This window comes from Gavia stellata, unplaced genomic scaffold, assembly GCF_030936135.1.
Source record: "Gavia stellata isolate bGavSte3 unplaced genomic scaffold, bGavSte3.hap2 HAP2_SCAFFOLD_421, whole genome shotgun sequence".
NCBI classification, from domain to species: Eukaryota; Metazoa; Chordata; class Aves; order Gaviiformes; family Gaviidae; genus Gavia; species Gavia stellata.
The window spans coordinates 26038-45799 of NW_026776840.1; the positions used below are offsets into that span (position 1 = coordinate 26038).

Genomic DNA, 19762 nt, shown 5'->3' on the forward strand with positions numbered 1-19762 from the left:
CACCATATCCTTTTAAAAGGTACGGTTCCCTACTACTGTTGGCTTCCCGTGAGGGCCCACATTCAGTTTAAGCATCCTTCCCTCTTCTCATTTGTAGTAACAGCCCCCAGGAACTCTCCAGACCAGAGACTGTCTTTCTTCAGTTGATTTGTACACCGGTGCTTCGATCCCGGACGTGGACTTCAGCTCTTACCGGAACGATTGTGCTGCCGTTGCACCTGCGAACTGTAGCTTCAGACTCACGGAGTCTGCTACCATGATCCTTTTCTTTCCAAACCAGCATAAGCAGCTTTGGTCCTCTGCGTTCAGAGACAACGTGTGTTAAACTCGTTGTGAGAATTACAGTAGCGGGCTGTAAGCGCTTTCCAGATCAGAGATTATTTGCATGCAGATTATTAGCATAATGTTGCTTTGATCCCTGATACGGATATGAGGACAAAATTTTTCCCATGTATTAAGCAAGAGTCTGCAATTTACCTTGGGCTGGTCACATCATGGGTATTATGGAACAATTTCTGTATCTGGTTGCTAGAAACAACTCCCACTTTCACCAGGTATGAATAGGCTTCCACATGAAAAGCCCAGACGTGCTTCCCTTTGGCAATCCCGGTGTCGCCAATGATGTAATCCAGGGTTGTGTAGCATCCGATCTGCATGCGCTCAGATCCCAGCAGTAGAGGAAATCCAGCCCTGCTTTCCACAGAGGTTCTTCCTGGGTTCAGCAGGAGATGTTCGCTGTTGTACCCACATTTGTCATCAAAAAGAAAACTGAAAACTGAAAAACAGTATCCAAAAAAATTTCCTCTTAGTTAAGTATTTGGCCTTCTGTGCTTATAAACTACATTTTAAGTCATGCTGGCATCAGAATTTCTCACTTTTAAAGGTTACCGGGAACGTCATGCAAGCTAAAACGGTCTCAGCATGCCACCTACTTAACCTGTTTGTTAACAGTGCTTCTAAACAGTTACGCAACCGGTAACAGTAGAGTAGAAGTCTGGGAACTACTGGAAACCACCTACAGCTCTTAACACCGACAGACACAGATTCAACACCTTGTGGACAGAAGAAAACCCAATACCTGGAGCTGGAGGCGTACGCAAAATAACTTCTCGGCTCCAAGGGCTACAGATGGACCCTTTATATGCTCGAACTCTAAAGGCATAGGAGCTGTCATCATCAAGATCAGATATTACTTTGCTCTTGCTGCAAACTTTGATCTCCTGCCACGTCGCACTCTCCTCTTCTCTGTTAAGCTTATGATACTCAAGAACATAGATATCAGCTGAGTCTGTCTTCCCAGGGCATTCCCAGCTGATCAGAGCTTTGTTGTACATTCTGCTCTGCTCTTCATTGATTTCTGGTATTTCTAGACCTGGAATGCCAGAGATTCAGGAGAAAAAAACCCTCAAATTTAGATATATGTTGTTTTAGAATTAACCATACAAGCCCTTTATTGAGTGGCTATAGCACTTGGGGGGGGTGGGGGTGGGGGCAGAAATCTGACTCAATCAGTTAAAGAGTACAGATGAGGATGGTTCCATTCATGCACTTACATAAATCCCTTACTTTCTGTTTTTACTTCGAAAGTTGTATTATTTATTTTTGCTGGCAACTAAAAAAGCATCTAAAAGCCTATTCTTTTCTGTCATGTTAACAAAAAGCTTCTAGGAAGACCTAGTATTACTTAACTACAATGTTTTGGAAGCCAATGTAAACTGGTACTGAATGCAACGGCATCTTAGCTTCTTTTTCAAAGCTGAAGCTAGCATTGCTGCCAGGTAATGCCTTGTGGATCACAGAGACAGAAGGGACAATGCAAGTCACAAGACTGAGTTCTGCAGCTGCAGCCCTGCATAAGTTTTGCCTCTTTCCAGAGAAGCCCTTGAAGTCGTAACTTGAGAAAGACCTGATGCTCTCGCAATTTACCATTGGAATGGAAGGACAAGTCACCAAGGATCTCTTCTTGCTTAGCTATGTCCACCACAAAGTCTTCAAAAGTAGTTTCAGCTGCTGGCCTGAAGCTCTTCAGAGATTCAGTAGCTTTTTGGATTCTGAAAGCACAGAAGCAAAGGGATGGCAGAACAGAGAAAAGGGAATTCACATGTGTGCATTCCTTAAACTAAAAATGCTAGGTTTTGCTTTATAAAAAGTTCTGTTTTCATGTACTTACTGATGTCTCCCAGAAATTTCTGTCTCTCTAGACAGAATTCAAATGCAAAATTTAAGGTCTTTTGTACAGCAGTGTAAAGGTATCAGTGTAAAGATAATGAAGAGGCAATCGTTCAGCTGGTAGAGCATTTTAACAATTTGGGGCATTATGTTCAAAGAACAAAATAGATGTGAAGCGCTAATGGAGAACAGCTATTAAGATCAAAGACTTGAAAGCCAGAAGAGACCTGTTAGATTAACTTGCAAATACCCGATACAATCTCTGAGCAAAGGAATGTGTCAGGGAGCTGAATGGGCTACCCTTCCAGTGCAGTCCTACTGAACAAGGCCACGTGTTGTCACAGGACAGAGCCCCTCCTGACTGCTGTTTCTTAACGCACACTGTAATGTAGCAATTTCTACTGAACGGTACTGGGACCATCTCTGAGCCTTTGCAATACAAGGTACTGCATTCACAGAATTACAGAATCACAGAATCACTGCGGTTGGAAAAGACCTGTAAGATCATCAAGTCCAACCTGAGTACTTTGCTAGCAGGTGTCAAAAGAATATGACTGACCAGACATCCTGGAACAGTATCTGTACTTCAAACAGAAGAGAATTAAGATACCTGTCATGAAGCTGTTTTGCTGTTTGAACAAAACAAGATGGATCAGTTTCTTTAAGCACCTCTTGAGCATATCCTACAAGGCCATTATTTTCCAGGAGCCCTTGATATTCCTCTGCTTGCGTTTGCAATTTTTCCAGCCTTAAATTCTTAGAAGTTTCAATTGCCCCAAGAGCTGCGGACTTCTTCTCTTCTAGGACATGAGATAATTTCTCAAAGCTCTGAGATGCTTCTTCTTTAGCTCGTTCACTGTTGCGCGAGGAGGGAACAAAAGACATTTTAGACAGATTCCACAGCACTGTGGCTGTGTACAGAAACATACCTCAAGTTGTTCAAGGTATCACAGCAATCTAGTCATCCATTTGACAGACAAGACTAATGAGCTTTGTTATGCCCATCAGCACTGAAAATGTGATCAGCACTGCACCCAAGCTAGTAAGCGTTTACTGGATCCACACAGAGAACGAAGAGCAGGAAAGTATTCCTCGGATTATGTCTTGAGTTACGCATAGCATGTGTCTAAACAGCTCATGGAAAAGCACTGTAAAAACAGGTCAGTTTCTGAAGTCTTCATGCCCAAGAGCTAGGTGCTCCTCCACCTTCCCCAACCACACTGAGATGGGGGTCCAGCCCAGCTTCTCACATATGCCCTCAGAACTGTAGGGTCACCTCTAACTAGTGCCCTGGATAAAAGGAACTACAAAGCACAGAGACAATCTTTATCAAGATACAGGCAGGGCCAGGAGCTCCTGCAATTTCTGCCATTGTGTTTTTCAGCTTGTACGTGAGCTCCCAGCTCTGACTCTTCTGCAGGGAGATTTTACTCTTCATTCTGACTTCATTGCAACATCCTCAAGGCAAACAGCCAGTGTAAATTGTGAAGCACCGTTAATACACAAGAGCTGTAAGTCTAACCCACCTCTCTTTGATTAAGGTATCAAACAAGCTTTATTTCAATTAAATTTACAGCAGCACCCAAAACTTAACTTCCCTCTGTATGTTGCCCATATTTCCAACACTGTCAGGATTAGGTCTTACCATTTGTGATTCAGGACTAACACAAACTGTTCAGAAATTGTTTTACTGGCTAACTGAAAAAAGCCAAAGGATTTGAAACACTTCAGTGAAAACAGTTTGAGTCTCTGCTCTGTCCCTGCAAGGGCTATCCCCAGACAACACGGAAGACACTCTTACCTCTGTTTCTTTCAGCAGCAGATCCAGCTGTGTGATGTGAGCTTTCACCTGGCTCTCCTTACTGATGAGGTACTCAATATCTTTTGAAAGCTTCTCCTGTTAAAACAAAACAGCGAGCTAGCAGAAGAAGGGTATCCCACCCAAACCGACAACCAGCACAGGCAGGTCATCCAGCTAGCACTCGCTTTATCTAGTTACAAGGACAACAGCCTGCCACCAGTTATGAGCAGCAACCCTGCGGAGAATTGCTCAGTGACCCGCAATGACTGCACAGGGACATCAGGCCACTGATGTGGGCAGGACTGGGGGCACAGCCTCTAAGGACAAGAGGTAACAGCCTCTAAGGACAAGAGGTAACAGCCTCAGCTGGCTCTGTCTTCCCCAGCCACAAGTGCCACCTTCTCTTAGGCTAGGAACATGAGGCTTCAGGACGTTACTAAAACTTACAGAAAAGCCACGTTAGTTATTAACTCATTTGTAGTAAGATTTGCTAGAAGAATGAGTGGTTCAAAGCATGAACTTATGAGTGTCTCTGCATTTCCTTACTTGCAAGAGTTAACAGCTGTACAGGAAAAGCCTTGCAAACAGGCAAGGAGGCCAAAGAGCACAAGGCAGGCTGGTCTGGTCTTTCCGCCCCCCCCTTTTTTTTTTCTTGTGAGCAAGAGAGGAAGAAAAGGAAGAAGAGGAGGTAGAAGCAATCATTCTTTAACAACAAAGCAATGTTTGCAAGTCTTCCCTGTTGTACTGCGAATTAACAGCTATGCAACTTCAGAAACATACAAGGTCCCAACAGATACTTCCAATGCAAATTTTTCAGGAGTGCTTCTGAAGTATCAGCTAATCCAAGCCACAAGGACACTTACCTTAAAAAAGCTAGATTGTAAAGTATAAACTGCTTAAACCTTTTGCATTGGTCAGTACTGCTATACTTTAGTTGGCTAAAACAAGGTGGAAGGACTTTTAAGAGGTTATGTTTCAAGCCTCATAGAAAATACAGTTTCTCAGAAGTGCGCTATGTCACACTAATATAGATATTAACAGATGTTGCACAACAGCATGCCTCATGACTAGTTCAGTGTCCTCTAAACACACATCCTGGCTTCCTGCCACAGGGAGTTTGCCCTTACACCAGAAGCTCAGTACTTTTCCCCTTCTTAAGGCCAGGTCCAACAATATTTACTTTTACCTTAAGGGTTTTGTAGGCAGTGCTCATGGTTGTTACTCTATGGTTTGCATGACATCCACCCAGTTTACAAAGATGACAAACAGGCCTTCTGCAGATTTCACAGTACATGTTTACCCTCTCCATTTCATGTTCTGGACACATCAAAATCTGAAAAACAAAGAGAGCAGAGAGAATGCAGGTGTACTTCCAAAAACTGAGGTGCTCAACAAACCATCAAAACACTAAATCACCCCACAGCAGCATCTGATTTCATCAGTGGATTTTTTATATTCAGTTTATCTTCCACCTTTTATATTTGTCTATGCCAGTGAAAGCCAGCAGATGAACACACACAGTTTCACGAGGTTCACAGTGAGTAAACCTGTAGCGATGTCTGTGTACACATCATGTAGCCTCCATACTGCAATCAACCATTTTGCTAATCCCTGAAGTTGTTTGCGTGCCTCAAGCTCCCTACACTCCTGTTCAGAGCTGTGAATGCAATATATAACACAGCCACGCTGTCAAATTTAGCTGTGTCCATGCCAGCATCTCTTGAAACAACTACGAACTGTCTTAAGGCAGGAGTTGACATAATACTGTAATGATTTAAATTTAAGCTAGACTCTGATCAGCCACATAGCCATTGCTCTTGGAGCAACAGATGAAATGCAGCCACACCACCAGTCACAGTCATTTTAAAGATAAAAGGCTCCAGTGTTTCATTTTTTCTGTCTGACTCCAATTACAAGTTGTTCATGCTGAGTGTTAAGTACCAGCTTAAACAGCATTGTGTTAACCAGTGTTAAGTACCAGCTTAAACAGCATTGCGAAAAAGCTGCTGTTTGCTAAAAGTAATCTTTCAAAAATTGAACACGTTGAAGTAACTGCTCGAAGAGGCCAAAAAAGTGCTGCTCAACTCCAAGCTCAAGCAACAGATAAAACCGTCTAAAAGGGGGTGGGTGGGTGTGGGTGTGTGTGCTTGTGCACATGTGTGCGTGTGTGTTTTAAAAAAAAAGAAATGCTTTGCCTCATTCCAGAGCACTGAAAGACATTTGGGTCCATCTACTCCATGTTACCAAAGAGAAGCTCTTGAGAAAGCTTTTCAGTGTCATGTCAAGGAGGAGAACACGACATCAGTGCCAACAGTCAAGCTTTAAAAGCATCATCTTTTAACACACGCGCACACATACAAGAAAGGACAGGAAAGGGCTCAAAAATAGAAGTGAGTAGCATAAATATGGACACACTAAGCTAAAATTGCAAACCATCTCTGAAACCAACTCTCAAGCCCCAGATGTTATCTTAGTCTATGGTGAAAAGCCCAAAGACACCAGTCTCGCTAGCACCTTGGTACATAAGACTGTCATTCAGCAGCATATGCAATAAGCTATCCCATTGTCATTGACTGCTGGATTCGGGGGGAGGTGCGAGGAGGGAAGGAAACTTTCAGGAAAATCATCTGTGCAGGCAGACATGTTCAAAACTGCAGTCATGCTGTCAACAAGAACAAAAGCTTATGGTTCACTCAATGAATAACAGCAATAGTCAAAAAAGGAACAACGGTCCCAAAAAGCAACTACCATTGCACAGATATGTCTGAAGCTATATGCAAATGCTGCAACCCAAATTCTGTAAGATACGGTATACTTACCTTGGGTCTGAAGTTGGTGGTTGGTCCTACGTGTTTATGTTGGGCTTTCACAGTTCCCCAAGGATGGTGTATTTTGAAACATTCGTTGCAATAGCTTGCCCTGCAGTCCATGCAGCTCTTTGTGGACTCTTGAGGTGGAGGTTTGCAGAAATTGCACATAATAGCAATGGCTGCCCTGGCTGCCTGTCTGTATCTTTCCACAATGGTTTCCAAAGTAAAGTTGCGAAATAAGCCATTGATGCCTCGTTCTCCGAGATCAGTATCCCGCTGGCAACCCGGACAAGGAAACAGACTCGATCTAGGAGTCAGTGAATTACGTTTTCTGCCTGTGTAGACACCAAATCCTGATTTAGGAGGAGTGTAAACAGAAGAGGTTTAGATTTTAAAGGGAGAAGCACAGGAATTTAGGAACCAATTTCAAACTATCGTAGCACATCATCCAAACCAGTACAATACCAATTCATATGCACTCTGCCAAGCCAAAGAGAATACATTTGCCATGACAAGGTAGTGTAATGTCTGAGTTCAGGGGGCATTACAAACTACTGCTCTAAAACTTAGTTCTATGGTAAGGTTAATTTAGCTATTCCAATCCTATCTTCTTCGTCTAGTTTTGCATGCACTCAAGCCGCAGCCTTTCAAAAGACTAAACACAAAACCTTCCGGAAACCAGTTGGTTTTAGGCTAACTGGCTGCCCACATAGAGAGCAACAGCTTCGTAACACGCTGAAGTGTAAGATGTCTATTCCCAGAGTGAGACTGGTTATTCCCAGACAAATATAGCCAACTTGGAGCTCCCTGAAGTTTGCTTTGGCCGAGTCAAACTTATCTGGCTTACCCCAAGAGGCATCATAGAAATATAAAGAGGAAAACAAGAGAACTAGATATCACCAGTACGAAATCTCAGCCAAATCATTCAGTCAAAATACGTAGAGGCTGACTTGGCCCTTGCTGAACGGCTTTGATAAAGGAGGGCTGCTAAGTAAGCCCCGCACACCAAAGGGGATGCTGAGACGGTTATGTCTGAGAGATTCCTCTACCTTGAACTGGGGAACCACAGATCTGCATGGTTACACAAGGGTACAGCTTATCTCTTTTCATTTCAAAAGGGGACAGTAGAGAAGCTGCACTCCTACGAAACAGCTATGCACAAATTTCCCCTCTTCTCCAAAATAAAGTGATCCAAGGCTCAAGTAAAGTCGCAAGCCTAGGGATTCTTTGGAGCCTGTTCCAGGGGATGGCTCACACAGACCCAAAAACTATTTACAGGGTAACATTCTTGAGGCTATCAAACAGAGAGTGCATCCCCATGTCTCACTCGTGAACCCACAGGGCACAACTATCAAAATTAGTCCTTTATGTATTACTGAAGCAGGTTAAGCCAGTGTTTAGGCTTAACATGTATCCTCTCAGCCTCCCCTTACAAAGAAATAAAAAACCATTCTCTCGAGCTGGAGCATGGTTTTAAGATCCCCTTGAGATGACTGCATGTTGGTATAACTAATTTGTAAATAGAGGTATGACTTCAAGCTGAATTCTTAGTGTTGAAATTGGTTCTTCTTCAGAAAGTGAAATTTGGTCCCATCTGTATTTAGTGAGTATCTTCCCATCAGAAATGTTGATGCTTCATTTCTTTTTGAAGTGTCCTTTGATGCTATCCAAAAGATACTTGCCTTGTGTCACTCTTCTGTGGGTGCTTCACCCAACAATCCAAAACCTCCCTACCTCTCACGCCCTTTCCAGTCTCTTTAAGAAAACAAACCAACACTCCTGTAAGAAACTAGTTCCTTTAAAAATCTTCAAAATGTACCCCATGGTAGTTATGCATCACTATCAGCTAAGAAGCCACAACCAGAGCATGAATAAATGTCAGTCTCAAACTCAGCTGGTCTCATGCTTTTCTGTAGGTTCTGAGCAGAACAGCTAGACTGCATTAACAGAACAGTATGGGTGACATAAGGCACCGGTATACAATTTTCTGGCTAAGGGAAGCAGAGATTTTTTTTTTCTTTTTTTTTTTTTAGTACTTACTTGAAGTGAATTAATTACCCAAACTGCACATCCTGCAGTACCTGTAACTTGGCATACACAGCAACACACACATGCAATGCACAGCAACAACAGTGAAACGCAATCTGTATTTCCAATGTATGCTCCGAGCTAGCACTGCGCACAGGAACACAAAGAGATCTTCTACACAGACTTCTACAATGGCCTAAACAAAAAGATGATTTTGCATGCAGTGCCATGCAGTCAACAGAAAGGGATCTGGAGTACTTACATTTGCTAAAACTAAGAAAATAATGATACCGTGTCGTATGTACAGGGACTGCCTACAGGCAGTATGCTATAGCAGAGAGCAAGCAATGACAAAGCAAGATAACAAGAAAGAAAAACATAGTGCAGTGGTCAAGTTTAAAAATACAATCTGAAATTCGTATCCAGTCGCATGCTTTTGAAGTCTGGCCCAAGCGGCTCAAATGTGAAAGGGGTGTTTGTTTAACTCAAAGGTGAGTTCAGCTGCATCCCAATGGAGGCCTTTCATTCTGCCCACGGTGGACCAAAACAAGACCGTCATCATGAGCCATGCTCTGCGAAGACTGGTGACACTCTGCTTACGGAAAGCAATCCAGCGTCAAGGAAGTCCTGCGCACCTTCAGATGTCTCATCCCTTTTCACTGACAGAACTCTAAGAGCCCAGGATTGGTTTTTTCCCCCTGTTTTAAACCCTGGAAGTTTACTTGCTAAGCTTCTTGGCATGCTCTGCCGCTTTAATACTTCAAGTATGGGAACACTTTTTGCCTAGCAAGTGTTACAACACTAACATGCAGTAAGAATTAGCCTGCTTTCTGCTTATAGGATTTCTACACTCGTATTTTAAATAGAAGGCACTGATGAAGTGGTAAATTATTTCGAGCACTATCTTTCCTATCTGTCTTGTGTTCAGTTTGCTAAAACTGAATTCTGCTTACACACAAAAAAAAAAAACCCCAAAAAAACCAAAAAAAACAAACTCCACAAAAAAACAGCAGCAAAACCCACAGATTTTCTAGTCGTAGTAAATGTGCAGCTCAGAGAAACTTAGGTCCTCCCCGTATGCTCTTTTACTCTTTGCCAATCCAGTTTACAACAAACAAGTATGTATTTTGTGAAATATTAGGAATCATCACAAGACATTTTCCACTGTGGTTTGTAAACAGACTGTTCCACTTGCAATGAATAGCTCAATCAGTAACTAAAAAATTAGTGCAACATATGCTCATGCTCACACTCCAAACTCACAAATATTACGATACAGATTGCAAAGAAGCAAGTCAAGGAGCAGTCTTAAGTATGACTTTTAAAGACAATGTTTAAATGCCCTCTTCCCAAGGAGAGGTACCAACACTTAAAATGCTGAAAAACCCAACCTGCAGCTGATGGTGTACGAAGGGATAAGACATCTTAAAGATAAAATCGTGTTTTCCAAGTAAACAGTATCACCAGAATTCTATGGTTATGGAACACATGGAAGTTAAATGTGTGAGAGTTTAAAAAAAAAAAAATATTTTAAAAGTCACCTGGATTCTCATAAAAGTTTTTCAAAAAATATAAATGTATACTGCCACCCCCCCAAACTCAGTTAATGCTTTTGGACAGATTTTTAGGAAGAAAGGAAAGAAAAAAAAATGTGAGAGGAGTCAGTAGCTGCAAAATGTCATTTTCAGATACTTTAATCTTCCCCAAATCAAGGGTGCTTTCTGCAAGGAGGGCAGATAAGGACAGCTTTCCAAGAGCTCTGACGGTGTCCTACCGTATCTTTGTTTTACGACACTTTCAGTCTCCAACTGAGGCAATTTAAACTTCCCCTTCTGATTAGCTGCTTTGTCCTCCACTGAGTGTGAAATTCAGAATTGTGTTTAGCTCAGTTCATGTCTTTCTTGAAGGACACAATATTCCTACGGATTGCTCATGTGCCTGCCAATATTATGGCAACATGGAGCTTTGGGGTTTTTTTTCCCCATTTTTGACAGAACATCTCATCAAAAAAAGAAATATTTATGTTATCAAGCCCACGCAGTGGCTGAGATGCTCAGATTAGCTCAGTTTTGGAAATTAGATGTACTTAAAACAAAGAGACACTGGCTATCCTTCAACCTGACTGCGTCACTAAGCACGCCAAACATTACAAGTGTATCAATTTAAAATACTTAGTTTTCCTCATATATTCATGTGCTGTGCTAAATTGCCAGATCCAGATCTACCTACTCAGATTAACATGGTGTAAATTTCAACCATCTGCTTCGTTATCAAATTAGGTGAGCTCAGATACAATGAAGAACCGGTATTACCTCCATTTAAAAGTGATGGCCAACCATGACCTCTCAACGTTACAAAGATCAATCTAGTCATTACACTTCACTACGAGTGAGAGAGCAGTTTTACTGAAACTTGAGCATGTAAACTCTTGAAAATTAAAAAGCATGGGGCAGGAGGGTGACTGTTGGGTTTGCCCTTTAAAGGGAAGAGAGAACGTGCGTTTTTGCACCCATCAATGTATGTTCAGTCATGCATACACACAAGAAAAAAATATAATCCAACCCTTAACTGAATTCCAGTCCAGTTGACCTTTAAGTCAGTGTTAAACAGAATGAAAAGCTTTCCTTATAGAAGTTCTTTGCTGTACCTTTGCTCACTGCAAAAGCCATTTTGTGGACTTGACCACTGACAAAAAGCTATATGCTAACCAACAATATTTCACTCGAGATCTAAATGCTAGACTATCTCTAGCCAATACAAGAAGTGAAGCATTTCTACCTCTCCACCCAAAAGACCTCCTCTGTGAGGCTGCGAACAATGAACAGAAAGCCGTTTAGAAATCGAAAAATGAGATATACCATTGGTTTACAATGGTTCAAATGAAAAGCATCAACTGTTTTCTCTCCTGTGGCTGTTAAACTGCTGCAGGGCTGAAAAGCAAGAATGTTTAATTTCCTAGCACAGGAAACAACTGTAGTATTTAAGCCGAACAGAAAAAGGGAGAAAGAAGAGATTTGGAGGGGGCACAGGGAGAAATACTTCAAATATTCAGTTTCTGCATCATCTGTCAGTGGTGCGCAAGTGTCAACATAACCACATTACATGCTTTACTCTAATTACACCAACACTGTAATTTCAGTAACAGTTCAGTAACAGAAAATGGATTAGCAATAATAAATATCCTTCATTTTAATTTTATATGCAACATTTTTTTAATAAAAAATATTTTATATACAACATGAACAGTGGGACTTTTTTAAGCCAACACATTAGATCTTAAGAAGCACACGCACTCCATTTCAACTGAAAAATAAAGAGTTCCGGCCTTTTACAGTAAGATAAATTGTATTTGTAAGCTCTATGTGCACAACAAATACAGAACATGGACCAGTTCCTTCTAGCTTCTCAAGAATTTAAATGCCAAAATCATTTTAAATAGATGATACTCCTCATGAAGATAGCAGGGGTTCCTTAAGTGAAAGAAAGATAAAGAAAAAACCCACAGTGGGAGGAAGGAGTCTTACATACTTTCAAATACAACAGTAATGTCTTGACAGTGACATGCCCTGCACAAGGCTACCAGAACTTCCAGTGTTTTTTTGTTATACATGTGAGGCCCCACTTTGGATGTTTTCTTGTATGTTTGTTTCTCCTATGGAGCTGTTCTTTTACAAATTCCTGTAAGGATCACCAAACTACTAAGGCAAGGCAATGCACAGTATGGGTACTTCAGATGCAAGACGAGAATTGTACAAATGTAGCTTGCAAGCTGGTTGAACATTACCGGTACCAGAAGGCTGAGAGCAAATCTCACACCCCACATAGCAGTGGAGCTATAATACCTGTAACATTAGAAGCAAAGACAGTATAACCTGAATGTCCAAATGTATTCTTTAAAGCTCCCATTTCCATGTGCTTTTCATTTTGCAAATTTGAACTGTCTGAGATGCTGATTTGCCTGTGATGTGCATCTGCCCAGTGCTCTCTGGGGGGAAGCCCATTATTTCCAAGTCTCAACACTATCTTGCTACTCATCAAACACGTGTGCAGTCTGTAGGAAAGCATTCATCTCCCTCTACTAGCAGGTCAGATGAGGAGATAACACACATAACTTCCCATCAGTTTGCTGGGATGCTGGCACACTATTGTGGATTTAAAGATTACAACCCCTGCAACAACTTGTGTGCATGTATCTCAGGGGGGCAGGAGCACCAAGAACGGGTCTTTCTTGCCCTGTCGTCAAGGACATAACGAAGCAGCAATGCTAAACCTTGCAAGCAGGGCAGCCAACAACTGTGGCAGCACTGCGAACTGAACTCTGCAGATCTAGTAGCATCTAAATGTCAGGTTCCCAAGGGAGCTCTGCCTCCTCTGTGCACAGCGTGGACGGTGCCACAGCACTGCCTGCGCACCCCATCATGCTAGATCACTATTTCTACTGCCCGACAGAGAGCAAGCTGGAGGGCAGCTTTCCACGGAAGATTAAGGATTACCTCCTTACTTACACTGCTGAAAGCAGCATGGGGGGCCTGGTCCCCACGCACAGCCTGTCTGATACTCCCACGCTTGGCAAGCCACAGTTCTCACAAGGAGGTCAGGTCACCCACGGTGCGCCCACCACTCCTTAGGCACCCAACCTGGTGCCCTGATGTCCACGTTGTAAAACCATGTAGTGGACAGCTGCAGCGGAAACCGGTGACCGCTTCAGTCCATGCATACAATGCCGTGACAGAACATCATGCTTACTGAGGAAAAAAGGGACTAGACTTGGATTTGGGAGATGGCAGTCACCAGTGGGCTCTCTTCGTTCAAACTTCACATAACGCTGCAGGTAGAGAGAGCTGAGAAAGCAGCTGAAATGTATGCAGAGCTAAACAGTGATTGTGGGGCTGTGCACCCCATATCCAGAAAACAGGACTGTAATGAAGACAACTAGTTATTTCGTTTGGGGATTCCCTCAAATGATGCAAGCCTCAACCTGCCAAGCTACAGCAAACACAGCATTTGCTTATCAAACTGATCCTGAGAGAGTACCAGTACTAACAACTCAAGAGTTGTTTAAAAGAAGTGGGTGAAATAAAATATTTGAGCTTTGAAAACTGGGAAGGGGATGATGAACGTTAGTAACATACGAAATACAAGACACAGCTTTAGGGTTTGTCTTGTGGGCGACTCTTCCAGATCACTGCGGACTGCGGTTTTAAAGTGGACAGTTACGTCAGAAGGCAGCCTAAAAGCCAAGATGAGGTTTCTTTCAAGAAGTACTTTCGATGTATCTGTGTAAAAGAACAACTCATCTGTGGATTACACAACAGCTGTAAGAATCTTTCTAGTGTGACATCACAAAGAGCATGAGGAGTGCTCCTTAAAGCTTCCAGAGCAGACCACACTGGAAGAGGCGGTTAGCGCAGTCTTCTTACAGTCATCTGTCTCCCAATTCTGCAACCGTGCAATAACCATCATCTATGGAAAATGATTTATTGTAAGCGTAATGAATTGGGTAGGACAAAACCATCATTTGCAAAGTCTGCAGAGGCTCAGAAGGAAGTCGAACTACTCAATTTAGGCTGGCCGAAACCTGAGAGAACCACCTCAACAGTACCACTGACAGGCAATAAAACTGCTGAAATCTACACCTCAACATCGACGCTATTGAACATGATGCTACTGCATCTCAATGTAACTGAAATACAGGAATAAACAAATACAATGGTTACAAAGATTTACAGGACGCCACAAAGACTGATCTATTATATATGAAATAGAGTGCACTGTCCTTAAAAATATTCCCATTGTTCTTGCCACAGAATGAACAAGACTCGCACTATCCCTAAGTCATCTCTTTAACTGCATCAGGAGTACCGGGAAGACATTTTACCAATGCAGACGCAATTCGGCTCAAGTCAGTCAAACACATAAAATAAGGAAAACACGCAAAAATTCCGATACGTACCTGATCTACTAATCCTGTCCATGCTAGAAGAAGAGCTTTTAATTCGAGGGCTACTCTGATTAGAGGATTCAGAGCCCCCATCAGCGAAAGAGTCTTCAAATGCAGAGAGTATTTCTTTCACACATTTGTGACAGACATTGTGCTGGCAAGGAAGGATCAGTGGATGGGTAAATAATTCCTTGCATGCTGGGCAGATGAGCTCTCTTTCGATACCCTTAATGGTAACCTTCATGACAGAAAGAGGGAAAAACAAGTGTAAGTGCAGAAAACGTGAGCCAGCAAGACTTACTGCACAGCTGTATGTCTGTATGTCACAAAAGCCCAGCTCTCTAGAATAACCGTTCTATTCTAGAATCGCACATTCTAGCTGGTTTGAGGCATTCCGCTGGTTAACGCTGCAAACAAATCTCAATTAACATTTATGAAAGCACTGACAACATTCCTTTCAACTGAAATGAACGCCGCCACTAGGCAAACTCGGTTCATCTTTAGGTCATGTCTGCCTTGCAGGGGAGGAAAGGAGAGGAGGGGAGTAGTCTTAATTCCACTCAAGGACCTAGTGAAACGAAAGCAACCATACTTCTTAACAATAGGAATCCATATGTTTAACTCAGCTCGCTCGCTCGCTTTTCAAGAAGGGGGGGTGGGGGAGGGAGAAAAAAGAAATTCAGTGTCAGACTGGTTAAATAACAGGCTTTCCCGCTGTGTAATCCACATTTAAGCACTGGAACTGCCTTGACTTTGTTAGGCTAATAGTTCCAGTCCGGAACATTATCTGTTTGTTTATTTATTTCCTGCACAAAGAGCCGCCCATGGATCTCTGCAGCTCTTCAGTAATTTAATGACCCCACAGCCATCTGGCACTGCGCTCCGAGGCCGGAGTACCTGCCGGGAGAGCCAACGGCAACCGAAACCCAGCGAAGCATCAAGTGGCGGGCGCGGACACTGGCTGCCCAGCGCCCGCTCGTCCCCTCTCGGGTGGGTTTTCACCGTCCAGCCCGCCGCCAGACCAGACCGACTTTATTTATGCGGTTCCCCCACCAGCACCGAGCCCCGTCTGAAGATCTAGGGGCCAGCCCTGCCCGCTGCCCCAGCACCTCGGGCTGCCGCCGGTGCCGCTCCCAGCCGGGCAGGGACGAGGCTGCCGGCGCACACCGCGGGGGGCAAACACCCCCCAATCCACCGGCCCCCCCGCCCCTCCGCAGCACAGGGCGCAACAGCGGAGGGGATGACAAACCCCGACCCGGCGGCTGCGTCCCCAGGCTCCCCCCGCACTCACCGGGCTCTCCGGCCGATCGCCCTCCATCCCCGCGCCTCCTCCGCCCGCTGGCTCGGTGGCAGCGGCTGCCAGCCCGGCAGGGCGCCGTCAGGCCGGTCGGGAGGCGGCCGAGGGGCCGGGGCGGGGAGCGCCGTCCACTGGGCGGGGCCAATGGCGGCGCCCAGCGCACAATGGCGAGCGGGCGCGGCACCGGGCACCAGGGGCGCGGCGCCGGGGCGGCCACGCCCGCAGCGGCAGCGGCCACGCCCGTGATGTTTCTGCACGCCTGGTGTGACAAAGAACTAGAGAACACATGTAAAGATGTTATTTCACATCTACTTTAGAAACCACCTTCATAAAAATACAAAACACTGTGCTTGAAATGATTCTGATAATGCCAGTAATGCAGTCTGTATATTCAAACTGAAACATGTTACTTAACCGAGGCGGGGGGAGAACGGACTGGTAAGGACGTGAGTTGTCAGCCTTCCAACTATGTTTTGAGTAATAATTTGCAAGCTTCTGAATAACTCTATTACCCCTTAACCACCTCCGCCATCCCCAAACTTCCCGATGTTACAGGCAGGCTTTAAAGGATGTAGCTCTTACTAAGCCCTTGTCTACATTGGCACACTACCCATCGCTGACATCGGATGTGGTTTATTTGGGGCCAAATAAACTAGCAGCCGCAGACCAGAACAAAGCCCCTTTGGCTCTGCTGCCACCTTTGAAACAGTGTGAAGAAATTGGTCTTTGGTGGCACAGCAAGGCAAACCATTCTGCACTTCATGCCAGAGGTGTAGATGCCAGCAGAGGTGGGTGTTGCTAGCGTGGACAAACCTAGAGCACACATTTTCCTTCTGTTGTCCCACAGCCTAAATAGCTGTTTTGGAAACTGCCTGTTAGTTACTAGAAGGTGATTAAGGAGAACTTCATGTATACATTACGTAACTTTTTACACACGTGCGCGCGCACACGTGCACGCGCACACGTGCACGCATGTGTATATATCCACCTGTGTAAGTGTATATGCTGTGAGCGTACAGGTTGAGAGGTTTAGGAAAAAGAGTAGTAAACTGCTGCGTACAGAAGAATGTTTGATTTGTGGCGAGAATTTTATCTAAAAATGTCTTTTACCCTTTAGGATGGCGCCAGAAGTTGCTGCAGTAGGAAGAAAAGGTGGCTATAACCACCTCTGTGATCTGTGGGCATCTGGAATAACTGCTATAGAGCTTGCTGAGCTTCAGTCTCCATCCAATGTTTGACCTACATCCAGTGAGGTTAGCAAGGGGTTAAAGCGCGGTGTGTAAGTACAGCTCCCCAAATCATCCATCTGGAGTAGTGGCTACATGGGTGCTTGTGGTGTTTGGGGGTACTGCAAGGGAATTGGGTTGTAAGTGTTCTGGATGTACGTGATAGAAATTGTGACAACTCCTTTTGCTGCATAAATGCATCATGTTGTCCTGGTAGCATCTCTTAAATGGATGGACTTCTTCCTGCCAACTAAACAATGTATTCAAAATTCATGTCAGATATGTACTGCCATGTAACCCACAGAAATACTGTTGGATTTTTTAGAGCGCTTCTGCTAATGATGAAAAGCAACTTCCAGCCTCCTGAATTAAAGGACAAAATGAAATGGCAAGTACTTTTCTGTTTCACTAGATAATGATCATGTAGTTCACTGGGCAATTGATTCTCACGTCTACCACTTCCTTTTGCAGGTCCAAGAGTTTCCATCATTCTGTGAAAATGGTACTTAGGAAAAAATCCTAAAAAAGGACCGACAGCTGAAAAGTTACTACAGGTATAAATTTATGTATGGGATTTTTTTTAAGTTCTAAAATTAAAATATGCTTAATATGAGTGGTTGGAATTTTAATCTGTGTTTTTCCTTCTGTCTTTCAGCATCCTTTTTGTTACCCAGCCATTAAATCCAAGTCTTGCTATTGAACTTTTGGATAAAATGAATAATTCTGAGCATTCCACTTACCGTGATTTTGATGACGATGATCCTGAGGTGGGAATACATTTTAATCACAGACTCAGATTAAGGTTTCGTTTGCCGACAAAACTAAATGCTTATGATTTCTTGAGCCACAGAATGTTTTGTGATCTGGGAACAGGCTCAAGGGTTGCTTTTACTTTTGGTTGTGCTGCTCTGTCACACGTCCAGGCCCTTAGCAAAACTCATTATATTTGGGGGAGAGACACTCAAAGAGAAAGAGATGAAAACACTAAAATTTTGTTTGCGGTTGTCCTTCACCAATTTTGCAGCAGTATGTGTGGACTGCTTCTCCAGTCCCGAGTTCTGGCGTGCATTCTGCTTTCTGTTTCTTTGTGGAATTATGTTTCCCTTCATCTGCAAAGCAAGCATTCATAAAAATCGTGTTCTACCTCTGCAGAACTTGTTCTTTTGTTCCTCATTTGCTTTCTTATGAGAAGGAGAGAACGATCCTGTAGTTGTTTTTGTCAAGCGGTTTGGTATGTGTTTCTTGCAGATTCTATTTTCTCTCTTGGAATACTCTGAAACTCCATTTCACCTACGGTTTTGTCAGAGACAAAGTTTCTGACTTTCTGCTTTAACAGCTGGGAAGAAACAGCACGCTTATGGAAGGTGATAAGCGGTGCAGGACTGAAGTGTTCCATAAACAAGAGAAAACAGATATTCTGTTACTGCATCCTGTCTTCATCCTTAACTGTATGTTAGTGAAGACTTTCCAACTATCAATACCGTTAAACTGAGAGGCCAAAAAGGAAATGTTATCTGAGCAAAGACAAATGCCGGCCAGCATTGTCTTTACTTGCTCAAATCAAGTGTTTTAAAAACCCTTGTCTTGAAGTTAAAGACACTCTACAGATAAAATGTCTCCAAATAATTCTAACTTTCATGTACTAAAAAGTACATGCAATCTTTATTTTTAGCTTCCGCTTGATTTCTGTCTTTCTTTGTTGCTATTATGCTAAAGAAACCTGCTAAAAACCAGGTACACAATACTGGCTTTAAAGTGAATATATTTTGGAATTGAAGTATTTTATTGTTCACTTCTAGCCTCTGGTAGTGCCTCAGAGGATTCATTTGACAAGTAGAAATGGGAGAGGAGAAAAGACACGCTCTGAAATAAACTGTAAGCATGTGTACTATGACAACATTAACTATTCTTAAAATAACCATTGATATTCACTTATTTCAACTCCTATTCTGCATAGCTGACGTATATAGAAACAGTTTTAGTGATATTCAGGAAAAGAAAAACTTACGCTGTTTCACTTACGGATATAGTTTCTAGATGACTATGCAAAAGAAACATTAGTGTAAAACATTTGAATACCCCTTTTGTCAGCACTTCAGCAAATGTCACTATTGCTTCATCTTAACGGAACAGGACGCAACCTGAGCTCTTCTGAGAGCTGTTTGGTATCCCAATGGTATCCCACTGGTATCCCTGCCACTGCAGCAGGGATATTCGGAGTGATGCCAGATTGTGCTAGGTAGCAGAATGGCAGAGGAAGATTTTTCTGCCTTAATTTAGTCTCTTGTTGTGGTTTTTGCTTTTGAACTGAAACAGTCCTGTAGAAACCAGGAAAGGAGGTGGTTGATCGCTGGCCATTAAAAGCAGACTCCATCCCCCAAACTGTGGTCATTCTTTTGCTTGAATTGAATCAGAGCAATCCTTGGAGCTTTAGTTGTCTTTTCTGAAGCTAAAATTGTGGGAAGGAGTGTTAAAGAGCGTCTGCCAAAG

The 19762-nt window shown here is 43.2% G+C and overlaps 1 protein-coding gene across 1 annotated transcript; it reads right to left on the reverse strand.

Moving 5' to 3' along the window:
* Positions 1-473: 473 nt before the first annotated feature.
* LOC132321322 (E3 ubiquitin-protein ligase TRIM36-like) lies at positions 474-16067 on the reverse strand. Its single transcript, XM_059834831.1, has 10 exons — positions 16041-16067; positions 14762-14987; positions 11587-11616; positions 6790-7115; positions 5157-5303; positions 3963-4066; positions 2780-3025; positions 1927-2051; positions 1079-1372; positions 474-775 (listed from the first exon to the last, which is right to left on the reverse strand). The coding sequence occupies exons 1-10, from the start codon at positions 16065-16067 to the stop codon at positions 474-476; spliced, it is 1827 nt and encodes a 608-aa protein (XP_059690814.1).
* Between the last annotated feature and the right edge of the window lie 3695 nt (positions 16068-19762).

Excerpts from the sequence above, each read along its gene's own strand:
- LOC132321322 (XM_059834831.1), bottom strand. The coding sequence starts at position 16,067 with ATGGAGGGCGATCGGCCGGAGAGCCCG. Across the intron at positions 14,988-16,040 it reads GCGATCGGCCGGAGAGCCCG|GTTACCATTAAGGGTATCGA; the intron begins GTGAGTGCGGGG and ends TCTGTCATGAAG. Across the intron at positions 4,067-5,156 it reads CTGCCTACAAAACCCTTAAG|GAGAAGCTTTCAAAAGATAT; the intron begins GTAAAAGTAAAT and ends TTGTTTTAACAG.